The sequence below is a fragment of the Heptranchias perlo genome, chromosome 11, assembly GCF_035084215.1.
Source record: "Heptranchias perlo isolate sHepPer1 chromosome 11, sHepPer1.hap1, whole genome shotgun sequence".
In the NCBI taxonomy this organism is placed as follows: domain Eukaryota; kingdom Metazoa; phylum Chordata; class Chondrichthyes; order Hexanchiformes; family Hexanchidae; genus Heptranchias; species Heptranchias perlo.
This window is the reverse complement of record NC_090335.1, coordinates 50,289,086-50,311,645: the sequence shown is the minus strand read 5'-3', so window position 1 is coordinate 50,311,645 and position 22,560 is coordinate 50,289,086. Positions and strand designations below refer to the sequence as shown.

At 41.0% G+C, this 22,560-nt stretch overlaps 2 protein-coding genes across 3 annotated transcripts in view; one reads left to right on the top strand and one right to left on the bottom strand.

The window, feature by feature from the left end:
* The first annotated feature begins 2,457 nt into the window (after positions 1-2,457).
* Positions 2,458-8,135, top strand: LOC137327314 (cystatin-B-like). The gene is made up of 3 exons (XM_067992994.1): positions 2,458-2,667; positions 6,266-6,367; positions 7,330-8,135. Exons 1-3 carry the CDS (start codon positions 2,587-2,589, stop codon positions 7,456-7,458), a joined length of 312 nt encoding a protein of 103 aa, XP_067849095.1. The 5' UTR covers positions 2,458-2,586; the 3' UTR covers positions 7,459-8,135.
* A 1,745-nt stretch (positions 8,136-9,880) lies between these two features.
* The window catches only part of mix23 (mitochondrial matrix import factor 23), a 32,547-nt gene continuing 19,867 nt past the window's right edge, over positions 9,881-22,560 (bottom strand). For both annotated transcript variants that reach the window (XM_067992993.1, XM_067992992.1), the window contains 2 exons: positions 15,836-15,895; positions 9,881-11,839 (listed from right to left, as the gene is read on the bottom strand). In XM_067992993.1, the coding sequence (XP_067849094.1) occupies positions 11,789-11,839; positions 15,836-15,895 (111 nt within the window). In that variant the 3' untranslated portion in view covers positions 9,881-11,788. The remainder of the gene's footprint in view (positions 11,840-15,835; positions 15,896-22,560) is intronic.

Below are 22,560 nucleotides of genomic sequence, written 5' to 3'. Positions count from 1 at the left end.
AATTCTTTTTCTTTCCTTCTCTTTTTATCTGACTGAATCATTGCAGGCAGACAAAGACAGCATTGCCAATGGATGGAAAAACAATGTATTACCTTCGATGCTAAGAGGACATGGTCAATAATTCTGTTAAATGACAATTAGTTAGCTCCTTGGATTGATAATGATAACTCATCTATATTGAGATTAACAAGTGGAGACAGCCAAATGTAAAGACTGGGAGAAGAGTGAGAATTTTCAAGAAAGTTTGGTGTACTTGTCACTGTTGGGAATGTCAGTGTCTACAATGCCTATATTTCCCAGTGATGCTTGGCTAGTGTTACAAGATTGGTCAGAAGTGAACAGGCAGTCAGCAGAGCAGGAGAGGAGCAAACCTACAAATGGAACAACATCACTGGAATGAAGCAGTTGCTCCCGTTCTCATCTATGCTGAGTGCCCTAGTCCTATTCATTCTATGGTATCTGCCTTGGACTTTGGCTACTCCTGGGTTTATAGGTATTCTTTGCAGGTTGTTAAAGTGACAATAGCACTAATGCCACTGGCTCTATCCTCTGGTGCCCTTGGCCTCACTTGCATCTCTTTCCTGGTGGGATACCAGCTCTTTACTTTCTAATAGTGCTTATAACATATGTTAAATTATTTTCACCCGGCAGATATATTAAAAGCCGTACGAGCACTTTAATAATAAACACCAGCTTCCTATGGCAAAGAGCAGCCAGTGAGCCCAGGCATACTGTAACAAAAGACCATGAAAGTGGAAAAGTGAGAGGAAAGGGGGAGGAAGATGGAAATAGTGAGGGAAGTGAAGGGTAATGGAAGGGAGGGGAGAAGCTAGAAGCTAGAAGCTAGAAATGGTGAGGGAGTTGAAAGGATAATGGAGGGGGGGAGGCTATAAATGGTGAGGGAAGTGAAAGGTAACAGGGAGGGGGGGAGCTGGGGAGCATGGGGAGGAAGCGAGAAATGGTGGGAAAAGTGAAGGGTAACAGGGAGGGGGAAAGCTAGAAACGGTGAGGGAAGAAGAGGGAAATAGTGAAGAACTCAGTGCTAACTTCCCCCTTAATATCTAAATCCACCACAGCAAAAAATGCATTTTTGTTTCTGTTTTTTGCCTATAACAACTGATGGAATAGTAGGTATAACTGCAGTTAATATCCCATTGTAATTACTTCTTTCAAATGTCATGTGCAAGGCCAATGGGTTTCAATTTTCACAGAAAATCAAACTGAATGTGATCCAGGTCAGCTTCTTTGAAACTGTTTGTCGGCTTTTCTGAGTTTTATTGGTTGGCATGTATGCAAAGTTCAGCACATGGAGAGAGATAGCAGTTCCGACCCATAGAACCATAGAGGTTTATAGAAGGAGGCCATTGTACCCAACATATTTGTACAGGCTCTTTGCTAGAGAAGTCCAAAATTAATCCCACTGCCCCGCTTTCTCCCTATAGCCCTGTATTGTCCTTTGCTTCAAATATGTATCCATTTTCCCTTAAAAGATGCACGTCTCTGCGTCAACTATGCCTTGTGGTAAAGCATTCCATGCACCAACAGCTCTCTGCGTAAAGAAATTCATCCTAAGGAATATCAGTCTCTTAGTTACAATCTTAAATTCCTAATCCCCCTCCCCTGAACCAGAGGAACTATTCTCTCACTTTTTACTATCAAAATCTTCCATGATTTAAAAACACTCCATTAAATCTCTCAGCATTCTCTGCTTCAGCAAAATAGTCTCAGTATCTCCTCATAACTATACAAGAGACAGAAATTCAGACTCAAACAAAAAGACAGTTCAGATAAACTGAGGGAGTGAGATTGGATCAGACACAAGGGTGAGAATGTGGACTGCTGTGCTGTAATTTATATCATTCTATGAACTCTCCATTATTGAGCCTGGGCCCAGGGAGTGGTTTAGAAATGTTGGTGTTGAGCAATATTTCCTTTCCTCCTCACTTGACAATCAAAAAAAAACGTTTTAAAAGGTGTGGTTCTTGCGGCTTGTCCAGGCAACAATCTCGTGATTGTCTGCTGGTTGCGGGTTTGGTAACACGGAGTGAGTAATGACAACGTGACAAACAGCGATTTTACTGCACGTTAGCTTTTAATGGGTGTTTACTTTAAACCGTCAATCTACTTCAAATTATGAAATTAAAAATAATTTCAGCAACACAAAACTCATTAATCGGAAAAGGAACACCTAATTTCTGGGACGGTGCCTCCGATTACAATCCAGGGCGGCCGCCATTCTGAACAAAACAAATGGTAGCGACTAAGTACTCAGATGTTTGAGGGGGGGGACAGGATATGAATATTCAGATATAATCGAATCAATTATTATTTTTGAAGATGCATTTGATTTTTATATAAGATATCATTAAATCATACTATGTTTACTTTTTTCTTGTTTTTAAACTTTGCAGTTGAAGTGCTTGGACTCACAGTAACAATAACAGTCTCCCCTCTGTAGGATTGGTATTTGCGAATGAGGCAAAAGTGCGTGTGAGGGCGGTATTAACAGTCTGGAATTGATACATTGAGTTGTAACGTTGTATCGTCACTCGGATAGTCAGAGACTGTCTACAAAGATAGAAACACATGAACCAACAAAAGATGTATTGTGGAGGTATAAGTGATGTGAAATCTCCTACCCCGGAACTTCAGCAGATTGCTGATTCCGTGAGTATAATCTTTGCAGAAACAATGTTTCTTTTATATATGAGATTTCTGCCGGATCAGTTTGGATTTATATGTCTTTAATGTTTTTTTTAAAAAAAGAAACGCCCTGTGCTTAACTCGGGTATGAGGAAAAATTGAAGTCGAGCCCAAGAAGAAAATATTAGTGACCAAAAGCCTGTTCAAAGAGGCAGATGAATTTAGGGAAGGAATTCCAAATAGGATCGGGCTGAGTACAGCACACCTGCCAATGGGTGGGAGGAGAGGACGTGGTAGAGAGCGGAACCGAACAAGGTGGGTGTAGTGGCTTAAGGTTAGAGGTCGGCAGGGATAAGGCAATGGCGAAATTTAAAATTCTAGATGGTGTAATTAGTTTTCTTCGTTTCATTTTAAAAAAGTTATTACTTTAAACTTCACCCCTCCTCTCCTTTAGGCAATAACTCCTGCAAGGTAAAGTTTGTAATGTTGGGGACCCTAATCATTTTAATAAGCCCAAAATACTGGGGTCCTATTTAAATAAAGACAGAAAATACTGGGATTATCCACCAGGCCAATCAGCATTTGTAGAGAAGAAATTTTAATGTACACTGGCTCCTCAGATTTAAAATATGCATTTTACACTTAAATGTTTGTCATAGCCTCACCCTTCCCTATCTCTAACTTTCTCCAGCCCTACATCCTCCACTCCAAGCTCTCCGTTCCTCTGACTGGCCTCTTGCCTCCATTGGCAGCTATGCCTGCAGCTGCCTATGTCCTGCACTCTGGAATTCCCTACCTAAACTCAAAACTGCCTACTTCCAACTCTGTACCATCAGCTGTCTCTACCCCTGTGAAGGGAAATGAAACCCTCTGTTTCTGTGTGTATGTTTATACTTCATTTAATTATGTTTAATCACAGTTAACCTTCTTTATACTGCATTTCAATATGTAACCACAAACATTTAACATTTATTTAGTATAAAAACAGAAAATGCTGGAAATACTCAACAAGGCAGGCAGCATCTCCTGGAGGAAGAGTTAACAGGGCAGAATTTGCTCCCGAAATAACGGAGGAGCTCAACAGCGCTCCCTGTTTTTATTGGTGAATTGAAGGAGCAAGTTCCCATGTTAGCACATGCACACTAAAATGCAGAAATTGTGAACTTTCTCCTATTGGTTTGCTGGCGATTTAACAGCTTTGAATTAAAGGGCCATCACACGGTGCAATCAGAGAAATCATTGAAAAATCGCAAACTTGCTCATCTACCCAGTTGGAAAGTAATTAATTACGGCACCAAACAGGAACACTTAAAAATACCAGGTCTAAACTAAGTTTTAAAAGTGCAGTTGGTCTTAATGACTGCTAAACAATTAAATTTTTAAAAACGTGGAGTCTCATTACTCCTTATTTCAATAGTCTTTAGTCATTAAAAAAAATTTTAAAAATTTATTTTTCCATTCTGTCTCTAATTTAATTCAATTATTTCTTTGACCTTTTATTAAAAAAAAATTATATTTTTTATTTACAATGACATCCAGAATACTAACTTTAAATGAATGAAGTCTGCTTGCTTGCTTCAGCAATGCAGCCTGAATCTGTGGGCGTGACTTCTCTTCCTGACAGATTTTGTGGGCGTGACTTCTCTTCCTGACAGATTTTGTGGGCGTGTCATCTATTCTGACAGACTGTTCCACGCGCATCAGTTCATGCTGCTCAGAGGCTGAGTTGATAGTGCACAATTTTTTTAATGTTTGAAATCAAGCAAGTCGACGCCACTGAACCCGCAGTAAGTATTTTTGTTGATTTTAATTCGCAGAAGCTGCAGCGAGCGTTGCCTCTGCTTGAGTTCTGGCCCAACGTTTCAGGTCGATGAACTTTGATTAGAATGTTGAACAAACAATTGTGTAGTTAGTTTGGTCATATAAATGAAGTGTGATTTAAATGAGTGTGATTTAAACTCAATCATGATAGCCTTCAGTAGCTTGAACCATATTATAATTAATGCAGTTGCATATGCTTTTGGATACCTCTAATACATTCATAAGCATAATGTTTCTTTGTAAGTTTCTTGAACCGAAGAGAGTCTTGTAGGTCTGGGAAAAGACAGGTTGTCCTCCCAGTTAGAGATAGGGAGGGCAAGCAGGTGCCAAGCACCGCCTTGACAAGACAGTAACTCAGAGGCCGATGTCTGGAAACAGACATGGCTACGTGCTTAACAGTTGTACAAAAACTGCAGGGTCTGCAAGAAAATTGAACAAAGAAAGATTAATGGTCTCCAACTTAGAAGGAGGTAACCCTTGGGTATGTGAATTTCATCAGCCCCAAGGCCCACTGTTGGCAGTGCTCCACTGGCCCACTCTAATTAGAGATAGGGGAAAGTAACCTGAATGGGTTAATGCCTGTCGATCAGGCATCATTTCTACTATAAAGATGAGCCCAAAACTCATGCTTTTTGTAGAGAAATGGTGCAACAGTCCGGAATAACTGCGCTGGCGCCAGAATACAATTCTGCCCTGAACACCACCCGGGTGAGCTTTGCCTTCGTCGTTCAGTATAAATCAATGTTTACTGCTCTGTGCGTACTTGACTCTGTTCTTCTAAATAAAGCACTCAACCGTTCCAATTTGGTTTGTGTCAGACTTTTCTAGATTGTAGAGATTCCCACAGGATCACTGCTGTGAGACCTAGGCTCTGCCGTTTTCGTGACCTCTGAGGGGATTCTTACACCTGCCTCGGCTCATTTGTTGCTGAAACCCTCATCCATGCCTTTGTTACCTCTAGATTTGACTCTTCCAATGCTCTCCTGGCTGGCCTCCTATCTTCCACCCTCCATAAACTTGAGCTCATCCAAAATTCTGCTGCCCATATCCTAGCTCGTACCAAGTCCCGTTCACCCATCACCCCTGTGCTTGCTGACCTATATTGGCTCCCGGTCCAGCAACGTCTCAATTTAAAAATTCTCATACTTGTTTTCAAATCCCTCCATGGCCTCACCCCTCCCTATCTGTGACCTCCTCCAGCCCTACAACCCTCAGATCTCTGTGCATCCCCAATTTTAATTGCTCCATCGTTGGCGGCCGCGCCTTCAGCTGCCTAGGTCCTAAGCTCTGGAATTCCCTCCCTAAACCACTCCACCTCCTTTATGACGCTCCTTAAAACCTTCCTCTTTGGCCAAGCTTATGATCACCTGTCCTAATATCTCCTTATGTGGCTCGGTGTCAAATTTTGTTTGATAACACTCCTGTGAAGTGCCTTAGGACTTTTTACTATGTTAAACGTGCTATATAAATGGAAGTTGTTGTTTTAAACCGCTCTGCCACCTCCCCTCGCTTCCTTTTAGACCCTCCTTAAAACCCAACTCTTTGACCTAGCTTTTGGTTAAGTGACTACACTTCAGAAGTACTTCATTGATTGTAAAACTGTTTTGGGACATCGAGGTCCCAAATGGCACTATATAAATGCAAGTTTGTTCTTTACTCCTAATATCTTTCTTTGGTTCTATCAGTTTCTTGATTATGCCTCTGGAAGTGCTTTGGGACATTTTTTCTACATTAAAGGCACTATATATAAATACAAGTTGTTCTGAAGTTCTTGAGACTCCCTTTTATTTGTATTTTGCAGATGAAGTCTAAGATTGAAGAACACACTAATAAAACATTTGTTGTGTTTGTTGTCAAAGCCTTCAAGACTCAGCTTGTATCTGGAACCAACTACTTCATTAAAGTGAGTTTATCCTTCTAGTGGTTCAAATGTTTTGAAATGGGGTCTATTATGAGCGAGTAACTTGAACACTCCCAGAACTGCACATTATTAAGCTCATGTGCAGGGTGACTGGATACTTCTGTAGCCCCTCAGAAACTTGGATAGTGATAGTATGAGCCTGTGGCAGAAATGAATATAATTTTTCCCCATATATTTGAAGACTATAAATCTAAATGGTTTAACATTTACAGTAGCTTTATCCTTGAAAGGGAGGTGAGGTGTACACCCTTCCCCACCCCTCAAGTTAACTTTACATTAAGGGTGGTCATCTTTATAGTGTCTGAGGCTGAGGTTTTTTTCCATTTTAATCATTTAGTTTTCATACCAAAATTGGTATTGTCACTTCAGTTGGTAGAATCTTGGTTGATCAGCTTATCAAAGTGTTTTATCCATCTAGATAAATGTCTTCTCTATTGGATAGGTGTAAGTGATCACTAAATGAAAATTACATTATATTGCTTAGTAGTTCCATTTTAAAGACTTCATTTTTGGGAAATCAGGTCCAAAGCTTTGTTTACAGATTTGGTGGCTTCGTGAAATCTTGGGAGGGGGTAGAGGGGGGAGAGGAATTGCATTCAGGGCGTAAGTGACTAGGATGTTTGTTGTATGACAAAGCAGCTGGAATGGTCGTTCATTTCTTGAAGGGATGATCCTAGGACAGATTACATTGGTCTGACCGCTGTACACTAACTTTGGCATAAGTGAAGTTTATTTTTTTTAAATAAGAGGTAATGTGATTGTAAGAATATTAACGCTCAATGACATAGAATAGGAGAATGTAAGTTTGACCTTGAGTTGAGGATTTGCTGTGGTATTTCACTGGGAGAAGAAACAAACAGGCATGTCCTACCAGGGATTGAATACTTGCACTGTAGGTTGAGAGCCACTTGGCCTGCACTAGCATGTTTTTTGTTTGTTTTTAGATCCACATTGGTGGCGATGACTATCTACATGCAAAAGTATTTGAAGACCTTCCTTGTAGGGGAGCTCAACGGCAGTTGTCAGACGTAAAGGCCAACAAAGCACAACACGATGAATTAACCTATTTTTAAAACAAGAAGCCTTAATTTTAGTGTGCAAGGCCAGAGCAAAAGCAGTTTCTCAGCTTATGACTCTTCTTTCTCGTGGGTTTTTATGTGCCCATCCGGGAGGACAGTGCATTTCCCTTTGTTTTCATGGATTTTTTAAAAATGCTAATTCTTTTCATTTTGATTTTTCTTCTTTCCTTACCTGCTCCACGCCCCCCCCCCCCCTCCATTGCCAGCTGAGATACTCACCAAGTAAATAATGACTTCTTGTCCCCTTTCATAGTTTTTAAATGGATAGAAACTTTTTAGTTATGATGGAAATTACATTTGATTCAAAAGTTACAAGAATGTTTGGGAAAGCAAATTAACTGATCCAGGAAAATGCATAGATCCAATAGGTCCAAAGAGCCAGAAATTCAGATTGGCTGTATTTACTCCATATTAGATCTAAATAAGAGAGATTGTGCTGTAAGGGGAAAGAGTACTGTAAACTTTATAATCACTCAATTCTGCTGGAAATTATCTTTTTTCTGAATAGTCTATGCATATAATGAAAATACAGGCAGGCATCTGTTTTTGTACTAAACCCTGTTATCTGTTTACTGGCAATTATACCCAGTAGAAAACAAATTCAAATATTTGCTTGCGTTGGTTCACTCTGCCTTGTAGGGAGTAGTAATATGAATAAATATTGTTCTACATATGGCTCTGGAAAGTATGTTTTATTGGTAATTATAATACCCCCTAAAGAATCCACATATACACTTTCAGCTGGTTAAATAAAGGATTTTTTTAAAAGCAACGCTTGAGGGGGTGAAATATTGGCAGGGGGCAGGAACTTCAATAACGATGGATCTTCCCAATGGATTGGAACAGTTACCCCCTTGTAGCTTTCTAGATCTTCTGCAGAATACAATGATTAAAATAAAATAATCGGTAAGTCCTCAAATGTCAGTTTAGTGGTTTGAAAGCTGTTATAGGCATTGAAAATGTAATTGAATAAAGCTGGAGCTCATATTAAAATCCAGGTGAGAGGAAGGAAGTATTTAACAGCCAGCATTGTGTTTTACATAACCTGGGACTTCACACTAAGTATGCATGAAACTGCTCAAATTGTTGTACTGGCTCAAAGGCCATAAGAATGGCTACTGCATAGAGCACATAAATCTAGGATGACACTTCAGTGCAGCACTGTTGGAGGTGCCATCTTTTGAACGAGACATTAAACCAAGGCCTCATCTACCCTCAAGTGGATGTAAAAATCCCATGGCACTATGGGAAGGGGCAGGGGTTTTCCCCCACCATCCTGGCCGATATTTATCCCTCAACTAACAAATTGTGGTCATGATTTCATTGCTGTTTGTGGGATCTTGCTATGTGCAAATTGACTGCGTTTCCCTACATTACAACAGTGATTACGTTTCAAAAGTACTTCATTGGTTGTAGAGTGCTTTGGGATGCCTGAGGTTATGAAAGGTGCTATATAAATTAAAGTTTGTTCTTTTAGTGTCAAAACTTCACAAGTACAAGGATACTCTTAGATTGGAGATAAAGTATAGTCCACACCACTTACACTATCCCTGTTTATCCTGGACAGCCGCCTATATTGGGCAAATGGTGACCATTTACTATAGGAGTCAATTACAAAGGTGCTGCTTAAACTGTATTAAGGGGGCTGGCTATTTTGGGCAGTTCAAGCAGCTATTTACACCTTGTTAAAGTACGATTACCTCTCAAGTCCTTTTAGTTACCCACTGTGGTCTGTGATTTCCGCTCACAAAGATAAGAGACCAGAAGCGAAACTGACTAGACAGCTGGGTTCTTCAGCCAGATCGAACATTCCCTTAATTGGTTAATCGCTTGTTCATTGCCGACCACTTTCCAGTATTCTTTTATAAGCCGTGGAGTAGCCAATTTAAAGTGACCACAAATTCCCATAAAGAACGGCTGGACTGAACACTTGTTCGATTTAACGTTGAATATAGAATCTGCTAGAACCACTCATTCATGCTGCCCAGAAGGCTAGATGGTTCAAAAAAAGCAAAATCAAATTTATCCAGTGAAGTGACAACCAGATTGATGATGTACACAGCCTCATAATAACCACCTATTTTTAGCCGATCTAAGGCAACCCTGATGTGGGTTCATTTTGAGGGGTTGGAAGCCGGTCCCCAGCTGTCCGTTTAATTCGCAACAGCATCAAATCCAACAAAACACAAAATAACTGAAACTTACCAAATATTAAAGAGTTAACACTGGAACTTGCGGCCTTATTTGCTGTCGTTCAAATGTTCCCAGCAGCCAATCTGGCAACTTTAAAAGCAACCTTTTACAAAACTTCAGAGTGAGAGTAATGTTGCTTTTGGGGTTTGTATTTTTATGAGGGGATAATGACAGCTCTTTGGAAAAGATGTGCTTTCTGCATTATGTCTACACATGCACAAGATTAAAAGCACCAGTGGATTTTATTAATGTGGCATACTGTCCGGAAAGAAAACATTGTTTCACAGTGTGTTTTCAGAAGTAAAAACTCTAGATTGCACATAACTGAACAGGTCTGATATTTAAACACACATGAATAGACAGGAACAGAATTACATTTTCTCTAGATTTAAAAAAAGTCTGTTGATTGAGTTTTACAAAAATATGGAATCGTTGACATTTAGGTTCCAGTAGAATCCCTTTTCCAGATGTGATTACAGGCAGTATCAATGTTCCTTTACCCAATGTAGCTGCAATTCATGACCATTTAAAAAAAAGTATTGCCCTGCATGGGGTTGTCACACAGGGCAGATTTTATTAGGAGGAGCTTCTGGGTGGCTTTGACGTAGCAAGTGAGAGCAGAAAAAAATGGAAGGAATGACTTCACCCCCTAGGTTTTGATTCCCTTTAATGGAGAAAAACTTGAATATAGCACAACTAAAGCACACAAATCTAGAACTACACCGATCATATTCACCCATGTGACACTAGAAGTCAAGGTAAATGGCAGGAATTACTGAAAAACACTGTTAGATATGAAACTGATCAATTCCTTTTCTTGCAAGGAAGAATAAATACTTTAATCAGTGCTCAGTCAGGGTCATAGATGGAACACTTTATGCTGCCTGGGCATTCCACATCAAGCAAGAAAAATAAACCTGACATCTCATCCACATGCAAACACAACTCCCATCAGACTTTACTGGAAGCTAAATTGATGGTAGATACGGGGAGTCCTGTGGTCAAGACTAACCTGCCCCCCCTACTGCATGGAATAGATAAGTAACTTTTGTGAGGATTGAAATATTTTTAAAATTGTAAACTAGACCAAACTTCGTAAAAGAAAAAAATGAAGATTTTGAAGACAGATACAAAACCTGTATATACATAATTCTAAATGTAGACTAGGCAACCTGACAGAAGGATTTGCAAAATATTCTAATTTAACAGATTACTTTGTTGTTAAAATGCTATTTACAATTAAATTACCTCGTGTTTAATCACTTAATTCCTAGCCTGAATGCCTCAGATTCAAATTCCAGTGACAATGGTCAGTCAAATCTGAATTAGGAATTTCTTAAATTCTCAGGCTGCTACAAATTGGGTAGCTTAATCATCATGATTTTCAATGCTGTGCACCAATCTAATTATCAGATTTTAAACATACAGTTGTAGCACTAATTTGAATAGCGGGCTGATTGGCAGATGAGTTAGTATTTCCTGTCACTTTAACTTGTCAAGCCAGTCCTGAGCGATGGTGCAGCATGGGAGTCAGATTCTTGCTATTTTCAGAATGGCATTTTTTTTTTAATGAATGAAATATTGAAACAAATAGCAAGTCTGATTTTTTTTTTACAAAATAAAGCTTGGATTGGGCAATTTAATAGAGATAAACTTTTTTTAAAAAATTGCTGTGACATCACCAAATTGTCCAGTAATCCTACACATGACAAAAGGGAAAAACAATCTAGTAAATGAGGTAATGAAAACAGAGATCATTCAAGGTACATTCCTTAGCAATAACTGACATGATCTGTTCCATTATGCAATTTAAAAAAAGTTTAAACCGTGCATGAAAACTGTCTTATCTAAGATATTCAAAATGGATAATTATGTTTTTGAAAAGCTTACAGCAAACTTGCAGCATACTAAATTGGTAAGAAGCATTTTTACAGGCTGTTTTAAGTGATTACTGGAACTGGTAGTTTCCCCCATGATAAAAGGCCCGTCAAATCCAAAACCCTTTGCTTATTATACCTATGAACGGTCCTTGTAATGGTCCACTGCGCTTTACTCTGAGCAACTTTCATCTGATTCATTCTTCTCAAGCCACATGTACGCAGGGCTGGCCTGTCATCACAGTGCTTCAGGGTCACAGACTCTTTGAAGGCTTGTAGTGAATTCCACAGCGCTCATTGAAGACCTTTAAAAAGTAAAGTTTAAAAAAAAAACTATAAATTAAAAAATTTGTTTCATATTTCTATCCACTCTACTTCCTTCATTGGATGCATTGGTTGCAATCTTCCAGAATTCACCAGATTCTGGAAAGGTCCCAGCGGATTGGAAAACCGCAAACGTAATACCCTTATTCAAGAAGGGAGTGAGATAGAAAGCAGGTAACTATAGACCAGTTAGCCTAACATCTGTCATTGGGAAAATGCTAGAATCCATTATTAAGGAAGTAGTAGCAGGACATTTGGAGACTCATAATACAATCGAGAGTCAACATGGTTTTATGAAGGGGAAATCATGTCTGACAAATTTATTACAGTTCTTTGAGGAAGTAACGGGCAGGGTGGATAAAGGGGAACCAATGGATGCAGTATATTTGGATTTCCAAAAGACATTCGATAAGGTGCCACATAAAAGATTACTGCACAAGATAAGAGCTCATGGTGTTGTGGGTAATATACTGGCATGGATAGAGGATTGGCTAACTAACAGAAAACAAAGAGTCGGGATAAAAGGGTCATTTTCAAAATGGCAATCTGTAATTAGTGGGGTGCCGCAGGGCTCAGTGCTGGGGCCTCAACTATTTACGATATATATCAATGACTTGGATGAAGGAACAGAGTGTCTTGTGGCCAAATTTGCTAATGATACAAAGTTAGATGGAAAAGCAAGTTGCAATGAGGACACAAAGTATCAGCAAAGGGATATTGACAGGTTAAGCGAATGGGCAAAAATTTGGCAGATGGAATATAATGTGGGAAAATGTGAAGTCATCCACTTTGGGAGGAAAAATGAAAAAGCAAAATATTCCTCCATTCAAATAATACTACAAAATACTGCAGTACAGAGGGATCTGGGTGTCCTCGTACATAAAACACGAAAAGTCAACATACAGGTGCAGCAGGTAATCCGGAAGACAAACGGAATATTGGCCTTTATTTCTAGGGGGATGGAGTATAAAAGCAGGGAAGTCATGCTACAACTGTACAGTTCTGGTGCCCTTATTTAAGGAAGGACATGCTTGCATTGGAGGCAGTTCAGAGAAGGTTCACTAGGTTGGAAGGGTTGTCTTATGAAGAAAGATTGAACAGGTTGGGTCTATACTCATTGGAGTTTAGAAGAATGAGAGGAGATCTTATTGAAACATACAAGATTCTGAGGGGTAGATGCTGAGAGGATGTTACCCCTCATGGGGGAATCTAAAACTAGGGGGGCATAGTCTCAGAATAAGAGGCCGCCCGTTTAAGATGGTAATGAGGAGGAATTTCTTCTCCCAGAGGGTCATGAATCTTTGGAATTCTTTACCCCAAAAAGCTGTGGAGGCTGAGTCATTGAATACATTCAAGGCTGAGTTAGACAAATTTTTGATCAGCAAGGGAGTCAAAGGATGTGGGGAAAAGGCGGGAAAGTGGAGGTGAGGTAAAATCAGATCAGCCATGATCTCATTGAATGACGGAGCAGGCTCGAGGGGACAAATGGCCTATTCCTGCTCCTACCTCTTATGGTCTATTCACCCATCCAGCTTTTAAAATTTTCCTTCACAACTCCAATTATGAGATTGGAGAATGTCATGGATTTCTCCTCCTATGTCTCAGTCAGGAAGTTGCTCAATGCGGAACTGATAGCTAATAGACTAGCTAGGGTGGCGATGGAGGTGCTACAAAATGGCCTCAGTAGTCCTGAATTTTGTGTGGGGGAGGGGGGGGGTGCCGGGGAGAACCATAAACAAATTCACTGCTCTCCAGTGACTCAAGCTGGAAAATGTGTGAATGCTGAGCAAGAACAGGATTGGACTTGGCTACAACATGCTCCATGGTCAAATAGCACGTCTACACTCACTGTCTAAGCTCATGCATGAAGAGTGGAAAATTGGGCGAAGTAGAGTAGGTCCAGTGCACCAGCACGAGTTGATATATTCAGAAAAAGAGAGAAGAAATTTATAGCGCAAAAATATGGATGCAAGAGGAGAGGTGAAAGAAGCCACCTTCAAGTACAAGGCAGCATTCGACCGAGTTATGGCACCAAGGAGCCCCAGCAAAACTAAGGTCAACTAGAAAACTCTTCAGTAGCTGCAGTCATACTTGATACGCAGGAAGACAGTCATGCTTGTCAGAGGCCAAACAACAACAACACCTTGCATTTATATAGCACCTTTAACGTCGTAAAACGTCCCAAGGCACTTCACAGGAGTGTTATCAAAGAAAATTTCACACTGACCCACATAAGGAGGTGTTTGGAAAGATGACCAAAAGCTTAGTCAAAGAGGTGGGTTTTAAGAAGCATCTTAAAGGAGGATAGGGAGGCGGAGAGGTTTTGGGGGGGGGGGGGGGGGGGGGAATTCTGGAGCTTAGGGCCGAGGCAGCTGAAGGCACAGCCGCCAATGATAGAACGATTAAAATTGGGGATGCGCAAGAGGCAAGAGGAGGAGCGCCGAGATCTCGGAGGGTTGTAGGGCTGGAGGAGGTTACAGAGATAGGGAGGGATGAGGCCATGGAGGGCCGCAGGACACAGCTACAGTAGTTCCTTAGGGCAGCGTCCTTGGCCAACCATCTTCAGCTGCTTCATTAAAGCCCTTCCCTCTATCATTAGGTCAGGAGTGGAGCTGTTCACTGCTGATTCTACAGTATTTGGCTGCATTCACAACTCCTTCAATAATGAAGCAGCACATGCCAGTATACAGCAGGACCTGAACAACATCCAGACTTGGACTGCCAAGTGGCAGGTAACATGTGCCACATAAATGCCAGGCAATGACCATCTCCAACAGGAAAAAGCCCAACCACCTCCCCCGACCTTCAATGGCACCACCATCGCTGAGACCCTCAACATTCTGGGGGAAGGAGAGTCACCACTGACCAGAAGCTGAAATGGATCAGCCATATCAACACTCTGCCTATAACAAGCAGGGCAGAGGCTGGGTATTCTGCGGTGAGTGGCTCACCTCCTGATCGCATAAAGCGTCTTCACCAGGCTCAAGTCAGGAGGTTGATGGAATACTCACCAGGACAGATACAGCTGCAACCATATTCAAGAAGCTCTGCACCATCCAGGACAAAGCTATCCGTTTGATCAGTACCCTTGCCAGCAAACTCAATACCACCCTGTCCACCACTGGAGCTGCGGTATATACTATCTACAGGATGCACTGCAGCAACTCATCAAGGTTACTTTGACAGCACTTCCTGGTCTCATAACCTGTACCACCAAGAAGGACAAGAGCAGCAATGTTATGGGAACACCAACACTTGCAAGTTCCCCTCCAAGTCACACACCACCCTGACTTGGACATATACCGACCACATTCCTTTATCGGTGTTGGCTCAAAATCCTTGAATTCCCCACCTATCACCATTGTGGAATATAGCATCACCCGAAGGACTGCAGCAATACATGGTGAAGGTCTACCACCATCTTCTGAGGGCAACTAGGGGTGGGCAATAAATATAGCTGTGGCAGCATTGCCCACATCCAGAACAAATTTTTCAAAAATCTTGTTCAATAGATAACCAGCTACAGGTTTATTCAGCCACATCATGAGAAGTCTAGCTGAGGTGACGAGATGAGGACATACTGAGCACCCAACAGTGTTAAAACATTTGTTATCAGATAAAAAGCAGAGGTCTTGCTCAGAACTGTAGTGCTGTTTGTTCAAGTTAACCATATAATAGCTTCATTATTCATTTTGGGACTCCTTTGCTCGCATTGTTTCCCCGATAAATGTATCTTGATTTTCTATTCACTCATCGTTAGGAATTCAGTGAAACTATTAGTCAGTATTTGTGCTGGGGGGTACTTTGGACTGCAAACCAAAGTTTTGTTGTCCAGACTAATCTAGACATCAACAAAAAAAATTCATTTAGCCAGCCTATATAATCATTTGGATAACAAATTAGTTTCCATACAATTACTCTGTTTTCCAATATGTGAACACTATAAAGAGAAATATAAAAACAAAAACAGTTTCTACCTTCCAACTTCTGTCATTGACAACCTCTTCAACATTTAATTCGGACTGCATCAATTTCAACTGAAACATAAATATACAACAGACCGAACATTTATATTGGCAGTGTAGAATTGTTTACAACACACAGTAACTGCGTAATAAAGGATGCTGCAGATATTGTCAAGTGTTTACATATATATAACTTATTAGAGTCATCAAAAAAGTGCAACTTTACCTGCAAGTAGCTGAAGTAAGATAACCCTTTTTGAAAGGCTGTGCAAAAAAAAACCGAGCCTTATATATTAGGATTCCCTTTTGTTACCATGTCCCTTTAGAAACCATTGTATAATTTTTGAATTACAAGGGCTGAAGATGAGAAATATGAGCGCACTCAATTCCCCCAACTCAATTCCACAAATTTTTAAATCCACAAATTTTATAAACATCAACTCTATTAGCTTCTAAATGCAAGTTTATTAAAGAAAAATCCAGATTTGGGATGAAACCATGTACAATGGCACAGACATCACGATTTCAATGGAAACTCAAGGATTTTGTTTCCAGGTGTTCTGTTTTAATGTGTTTCCTATCACCACACTGAAACCCAACATTATCCCTTTTCCCTCTACTCTATGTCCACTCTTAATTGATCACCTTGTAAAATGCTTTCTATAGAAATCTACGTGGTTGTAAAGCTCCTTTCCCCCCTCCCTTTCCAGTTCACAGTGCTAACAGGTAAGCTCTGATAACAATGTGGAACTTAGATCTGAGTGTGAATAGCATTATTTCCCCGATAAATGTATCAGGAAACCAAATGTGTTCAGTTTCCACTAAGAAGTCAGGGGAAATCCAGATCAACCAGAGTCAGTGATGGTCTTCTCGTATTAGCAATTCCAATGGAGACAATGTTGTTCCCATTAAAGTTTTTTTTCTTTACCATCAGTGTGCCCCAAAAAGAATATCTGAAAGAGGAAAGTTTTTTTTTTAAAACTGGTAAACCCTATTTGCTTCTAAAATTATTGTAAATCAACAGTAGTGCTAATTGAATCGATTAAAACACAAGCCCGCTATCTTCTTAAACATAATGGCCCGTAAATTGCTCTGAGCGGTGAACCAACAGTGCTTGCCACTCATTGGATTTAAACTCACCCACTAATTTACCGCGTTCTTTTTGGCTGCAACGTCCTTGAAATGAGAGTTCAAAAAACTGCAGCTTTCTTTCCCGGGCTGTGTGAGTGGGGAAAGGATCTCTATGTCCCCTCAACCAATCAGCTTGAAGCAAGTCACGCTGTGAGAACCAGGAAGTGAAACTCATTCACAAATCGCACAGACTAAAAACTAGGAAATGCCCGATAAGGTTAGTAAATGTTCTATAAAATGAGATAGAGAAAGCAAAATAAAGAGAGGGTAAGATTAAAAGACCGAGATAAAAGAGACAGAAAAAAAGAGTAAAAAAAAGTTTCAATTTAAATCTTTTTTAAATGTCCAAAAGCAATTAAAATCAGGAGCAGTGAGACTCTACATTTTTAAAAGTTAATTTTCAGTGCCAGAGAGGTTGTTTGGCAGTCTTCAACACATACCACACCATTAAAAGTTAGTTTAGACCTAAAAAATTCAGGGTATCTTTTCTGTGTTGAGATTAATTAGTTTCCAGTTGGACAGGAGAGCAAGTTGGCATTGGTCTGTTGATTGCAGCCGGCGAGATCCCTTTAGCGCAAAGCATTCAGATCACCGGTGAATCAGGAAGAGCAAGTTCCGGATTTCTGCCTTTTACTACGTGTGCGCACCCTCTGGAACTTCCTCTTCCATTTTTGCTGAAATAATGGTGAGCCCTATTAGCTTCACCGTTACATGAAGAGCAATTTCCGGGCCGTTATTTCCTTGATATACCGAGTTTTAACAATAGAGCTGGTTAGCTAAAAAATGATTCATGCATCATTAATATTTTGTATCAGTAGCTCAGTTGGTAAAATATGCATGTAACTGTGCTGTATCAGGTTTGATTCCCAGTTTATTTGAGTTCAATGATTGCAGCCAGGGTCACGCAGAGGCTACATTTGGTCTCAGTTAGAGGGATAGGGGCAATCAGCCAGGGTTTCTGAACTAATCACTATCCAGTTACCTTTGCTGGAAAGTGCACAAGTGTGAACATCAGGTGAGGATATGACTAGGCTCAGGTGTGATATCCACCACAGTCAAAAAGTCTGTGAACACACACCGTTAAGATTGAAATATGACAAATATGACGAATAGAACATAAGAAATGGGAGCAGGAGTAGGCCATACGGCCCCTCGAGCCTGCTCTGCCATTCAATAAGATAATGGCTCATCTTCAACCTCACCTCCACTTTCCCGTCCAATTCCCTATCTCTTGATTCCCTTAGTGTCCAAAAATCTATTGATCTCAGACTTGAACATACTCAACGACTGAGCATCCACTGCCCTCTAGGGTTGGGAATTCCAAAGATTCACAACCCTGTGAGTGAAGAAATTTTTCCTCATCGCGGTCCTAAATGGCTGATCCCTTATCTTGAGATGATGAGCCCTAATTCAAGCCCTCTAAGAATTTTATACGTTTCAATGAGATCACCTCTCTTTCTTCTAAACTCCAGAGAATATAGGCCCATTCTATTCAACCTCTCCTCACAGGACAAACCTCTCATCCCAGGAATCAATCTAGTGAACCTTCGTTGCACCCCTTCTAAGGCAAGTATATCCTTCCTCAGGTAAGGAGACCAAAACTGTACATGGTACTCCAGGTGTGGCCTCACCAGAGCCCTATATAATTACAGCAAGACCTCGTTACTCTTATACTCCAACCCCCTTGCAATAAGGCGAACATACAATTTGCCTTCCTAATTGCTTGCTGTACCTGCATGTTAACTTTGTGATTCATGTACAAGGACATCCAAATCCCTCTGACTACCAACATTTCTTAGACTCTCACCTTTTAAAAAAGTCTGCTTTTCTTTTCTTCCTACCAAAGTGGATAATTTCACATTTCCCTACATCTGCCACCTTCTTGCCCACTCAATTAACCTGCCTATATCCCATTGCAGACTCTGTGTCCTCCTCACAGCTTACTTTCTCACCTAGCTTTGTATCGTCAGCAAACTTGGATACATTACACTCGGTCTCCACATCTAATCATTGATATATATTGTAAACAGCTGAGGCCCAAGCATTAATCCTTGCGGCACCCCACTAGTTACAATCTGCCAACCTGAAGATGACCTATTTATTCCTACTCTGTTTTCTGTCCGTTAACCAATCCTCAATCCCATGCTAATATATTACCCTCAATCGCATGAGCCCTAATCTTGTGCAACCACCTCATATGGCACCTTATCGAATGCCTTTTGAAAATCCAAATATACTATATCCACTGGTTCCCCCATATCAACCCTGCTAGTTACACCCTCAAAAAACTCTAATAGATTTGCCAAACACGATTTCCCTTTCATAAAACCATGTTGACTCTGCCTATATTACGATTTTCTAAGTGCCCCATTACCACCTTCTTAATAATAGATTCTAGTATTTTTCCTACTACTGATATCAGGCTAACTGGTCTGTAGTTCCCTGTTTTCTCTCTCCCTCCTTTCTTGAATAGCAGGGTTACATTTGCTACCTTCCAATCCACTGGGACCATTCCAGAATCTAGGGAATTTTGGAAGATCAAAACCAATGCATTCATTATCTCTGCAGCCACCTCTTTTAAAACCCGAGGATGTAGGCCATCAGGTCAAGGGGATTTGTTGGCTTTTAGTCCCATTAATTTCTCTAGAACTTTTTCTTTACTAATCTTAATGGCTTTAAATTCCTCACTCTCATTAGACCCTTGGTTCCGCACTATTTCCGGTATGTTTTGTGTGTCTCCTACCGTGAAGACAGATACAAAATATTTGTTTAACATCTCTGCCATTTCCTTATTCACCGTTATAATTTCTCCTGTCTCTGCCTCTAGGGGACCCACGTTTACTTTTGCTAATCTCTTCCTTTTTATATACTTGTAGATGCTCTTACAATCTGTTTTTATATTTCTTGCTAGTTTACTCTCATATTTAATTTTTTCCCTCTTTCAATTTCTTGGTAATCCTTTGCTGATTTGTAAAACCCTCCCAATCCTCAGGCTGACTACTCTTTTTGGCAACATTGTAAGCCTCTTTTAATCTAATACTATCCTTAACTTCTCTAGTTAGCCACGGTTGGATCGCTTTTCCCGTGGAGTTTTTATTCTTGCCCCAGAGGATCCTTAACTATAAGATTACTAATTAACACTGTCTCATTAAACAATACAAGGTCTAAAATAGTCTGTTCCCTGGTTGGTTCCTCTACATACTGTTCTAGAAAACTGTCTCAAATGCATTTCATGAACTCGTCCTCCGAACTATTTTTGCCAATTTGGTTTGCCCAGTGTGTGAAGATTAAAGTCGCCCACGATTATTGCATTACCCTTTCTACATGCTCCTCTAATTTCCTGATATATACTCTGTCCAACACGACAACTACTGTTAGGGGGCCTGTTACCTACTCCCAGCAGTGTTTTTTGCCCCTTGTTATTTCTTAGCTCCACCCATACTGATTCTATATCCTGATTTTCTGAGCTAAGATCCTTTCTCACTACTGTCTTTATCTCATCCTTTATTATCCGGGCTACCATCTCTCCTTTTCCATTTTGCCTACCTTTTCTAAAAGTCACGAACCCTGGAATATTTAGTTCCCAACCTTGGTCACCCTGCAACCACGTCTCAGTAATGGCTACTATGTTCTCCTGAGGGAATCAAGGGATATGGGGTTAGGGCAGGAACATGTAGTTGAGGTAGACGATCAGCCTTGATCTTACTGAATGGCAGAGCAGGCTCGAGGGACCAAATGGCCTACTTCTGCTCCTATTTCTTATGTTCTAAACCCATTTATCTCCATTTGTGCCATTAATTCATCTATAGCACCTTTAATTTTAACTTTTTACTATTTTTCCCTGATGTAACCTTAGTCACTAATGCCCTATTACTTTTGTTAAACTGTCCCTTCCTGATGCACTCTGCTCTACAGCCTTGACTTTTCTCTTTAGACATAAATTTACCCTTACTTAGAGTCATAGAGTTATACAGCACGGATAGAGGCCCTTCGGCCCATCGTGTCCGCGCCGGCCATCAAGCCCTGTCTACTCTAATCCCAAATTCCAGCATTTGGTCCGTAGCCTTGTATGCTATGGCATTTCAAGTGCTCGTCCAAATGCTTCTTGAATGTTGTGAGGGTTCCTGCCTCCACAACCCTTTCAGGCAGTGAGTTCCAGACTCCAACCACCCTCTGGGTGAAAAAGTTCTTTCTCAAATCCCCTCTAAACCTCCCGCCTTTTACCTTGAATCTATGTCCCCTTGTTATGGAACCCTCAACGAAGGGAAAAAGCTCCTTAGTATCCATCCTATCTGTGCCCCTCATAATTTTGTACACCTCAATCATGTCCCCCCTCAGCCTCCTCTGCTCCAAGGAAAACAAACCCAATCTTCCCAGTCTCTCTTCATAGCTGAAGCGCTCCAGCCCTGGTAAATCTCCTCTGCACCCTCTCCAAAGCGATCACATCCTTCCTGTAGTGTGGCGACCAGAACTGCACACAGTACTCCAGCTGTGGCCTAACCAGTGTTTTATACAGCTCCATCATAACCTCCTTGCTCTTATATTCTACGCCTCGGCTAATAAAGGCAAGTATCCCATATGCCTTCTTTACCACCTTATCTACCTGTTCCGCCGCCTTCAGGGATCTGTGAACTTGCACACCAAGATCCCTCTGACCCTCTGTCTTGCCTCGGGTCCTCCCATTCATTGTGTATTCCCTTGCCTTGTTAGTCCCTCCAAAGTGCATCACCTCGCACTTTTCCGGGTTAAATTCCATTTGCCACTGTTCCGCCCATCTGACCAACCCATCTATATCGTCCTGCAGACTGAGGCTATCCTCCTCGCTATTTACCACCCTACCAATTTTTATATCATCAGCGAACTTACTGATCATACCTTTTACATTCATATCCAAGTCATTAATGTAGACCACAAACAGCAAGGGACCCAGCACCGATCCCTGTGGTACCCCACTGGCCACAGGCTTCCAGTCACAAAAACAACCTTCGACCATCACCCTCTGCCTTCTGCCACTAAGCCAGTTTTGTATCCAAAGTGCCAAGGCACCCTGGATTCCATGGGCTCGTACCTTCTTGACCAGTCTCCTGTGGGGGACTTTATCGAAGGCCTTACTGAAATCCATGTATACCGCATCCACTGCGTTACCCTCATCCACACGCCTAGTCACCCCCTCAAAAAATTCAATCAAATTAGTCAGACATGATCTTCCCTTGACAAAGCCATGTTGACTATCCCTGATTAATCCTTGCTTCTCCAAGTGGAGACTAATTTTGTCCTTCAGAATTTTTTCCAATAATTTTCCTACCACTGATGTTAGGCTCACTGGCCTGTAGTTCCCCGGTTTTTCCCTACTCCTCTTCTTGAATAATGGTACTACATTAGCGGTTCTCCAGTCCTCTGGCACATCCCCTGTGGCCAGAGAGGTTCTGAATATATGTGTTAGAGCCCCCGCAATCTCCTCCTTTGCCTCACACAGTAGCCTGGGATACATTTCGTCCGGGCCTGGGGATTTATCCATTTTTAGGCCTGCTAAAACCGCCAATACCTCTTCCCGCTCGATGTTAATATGTTCGAGTATATCACAGTCCCCCTGCCGTATTTCTGTG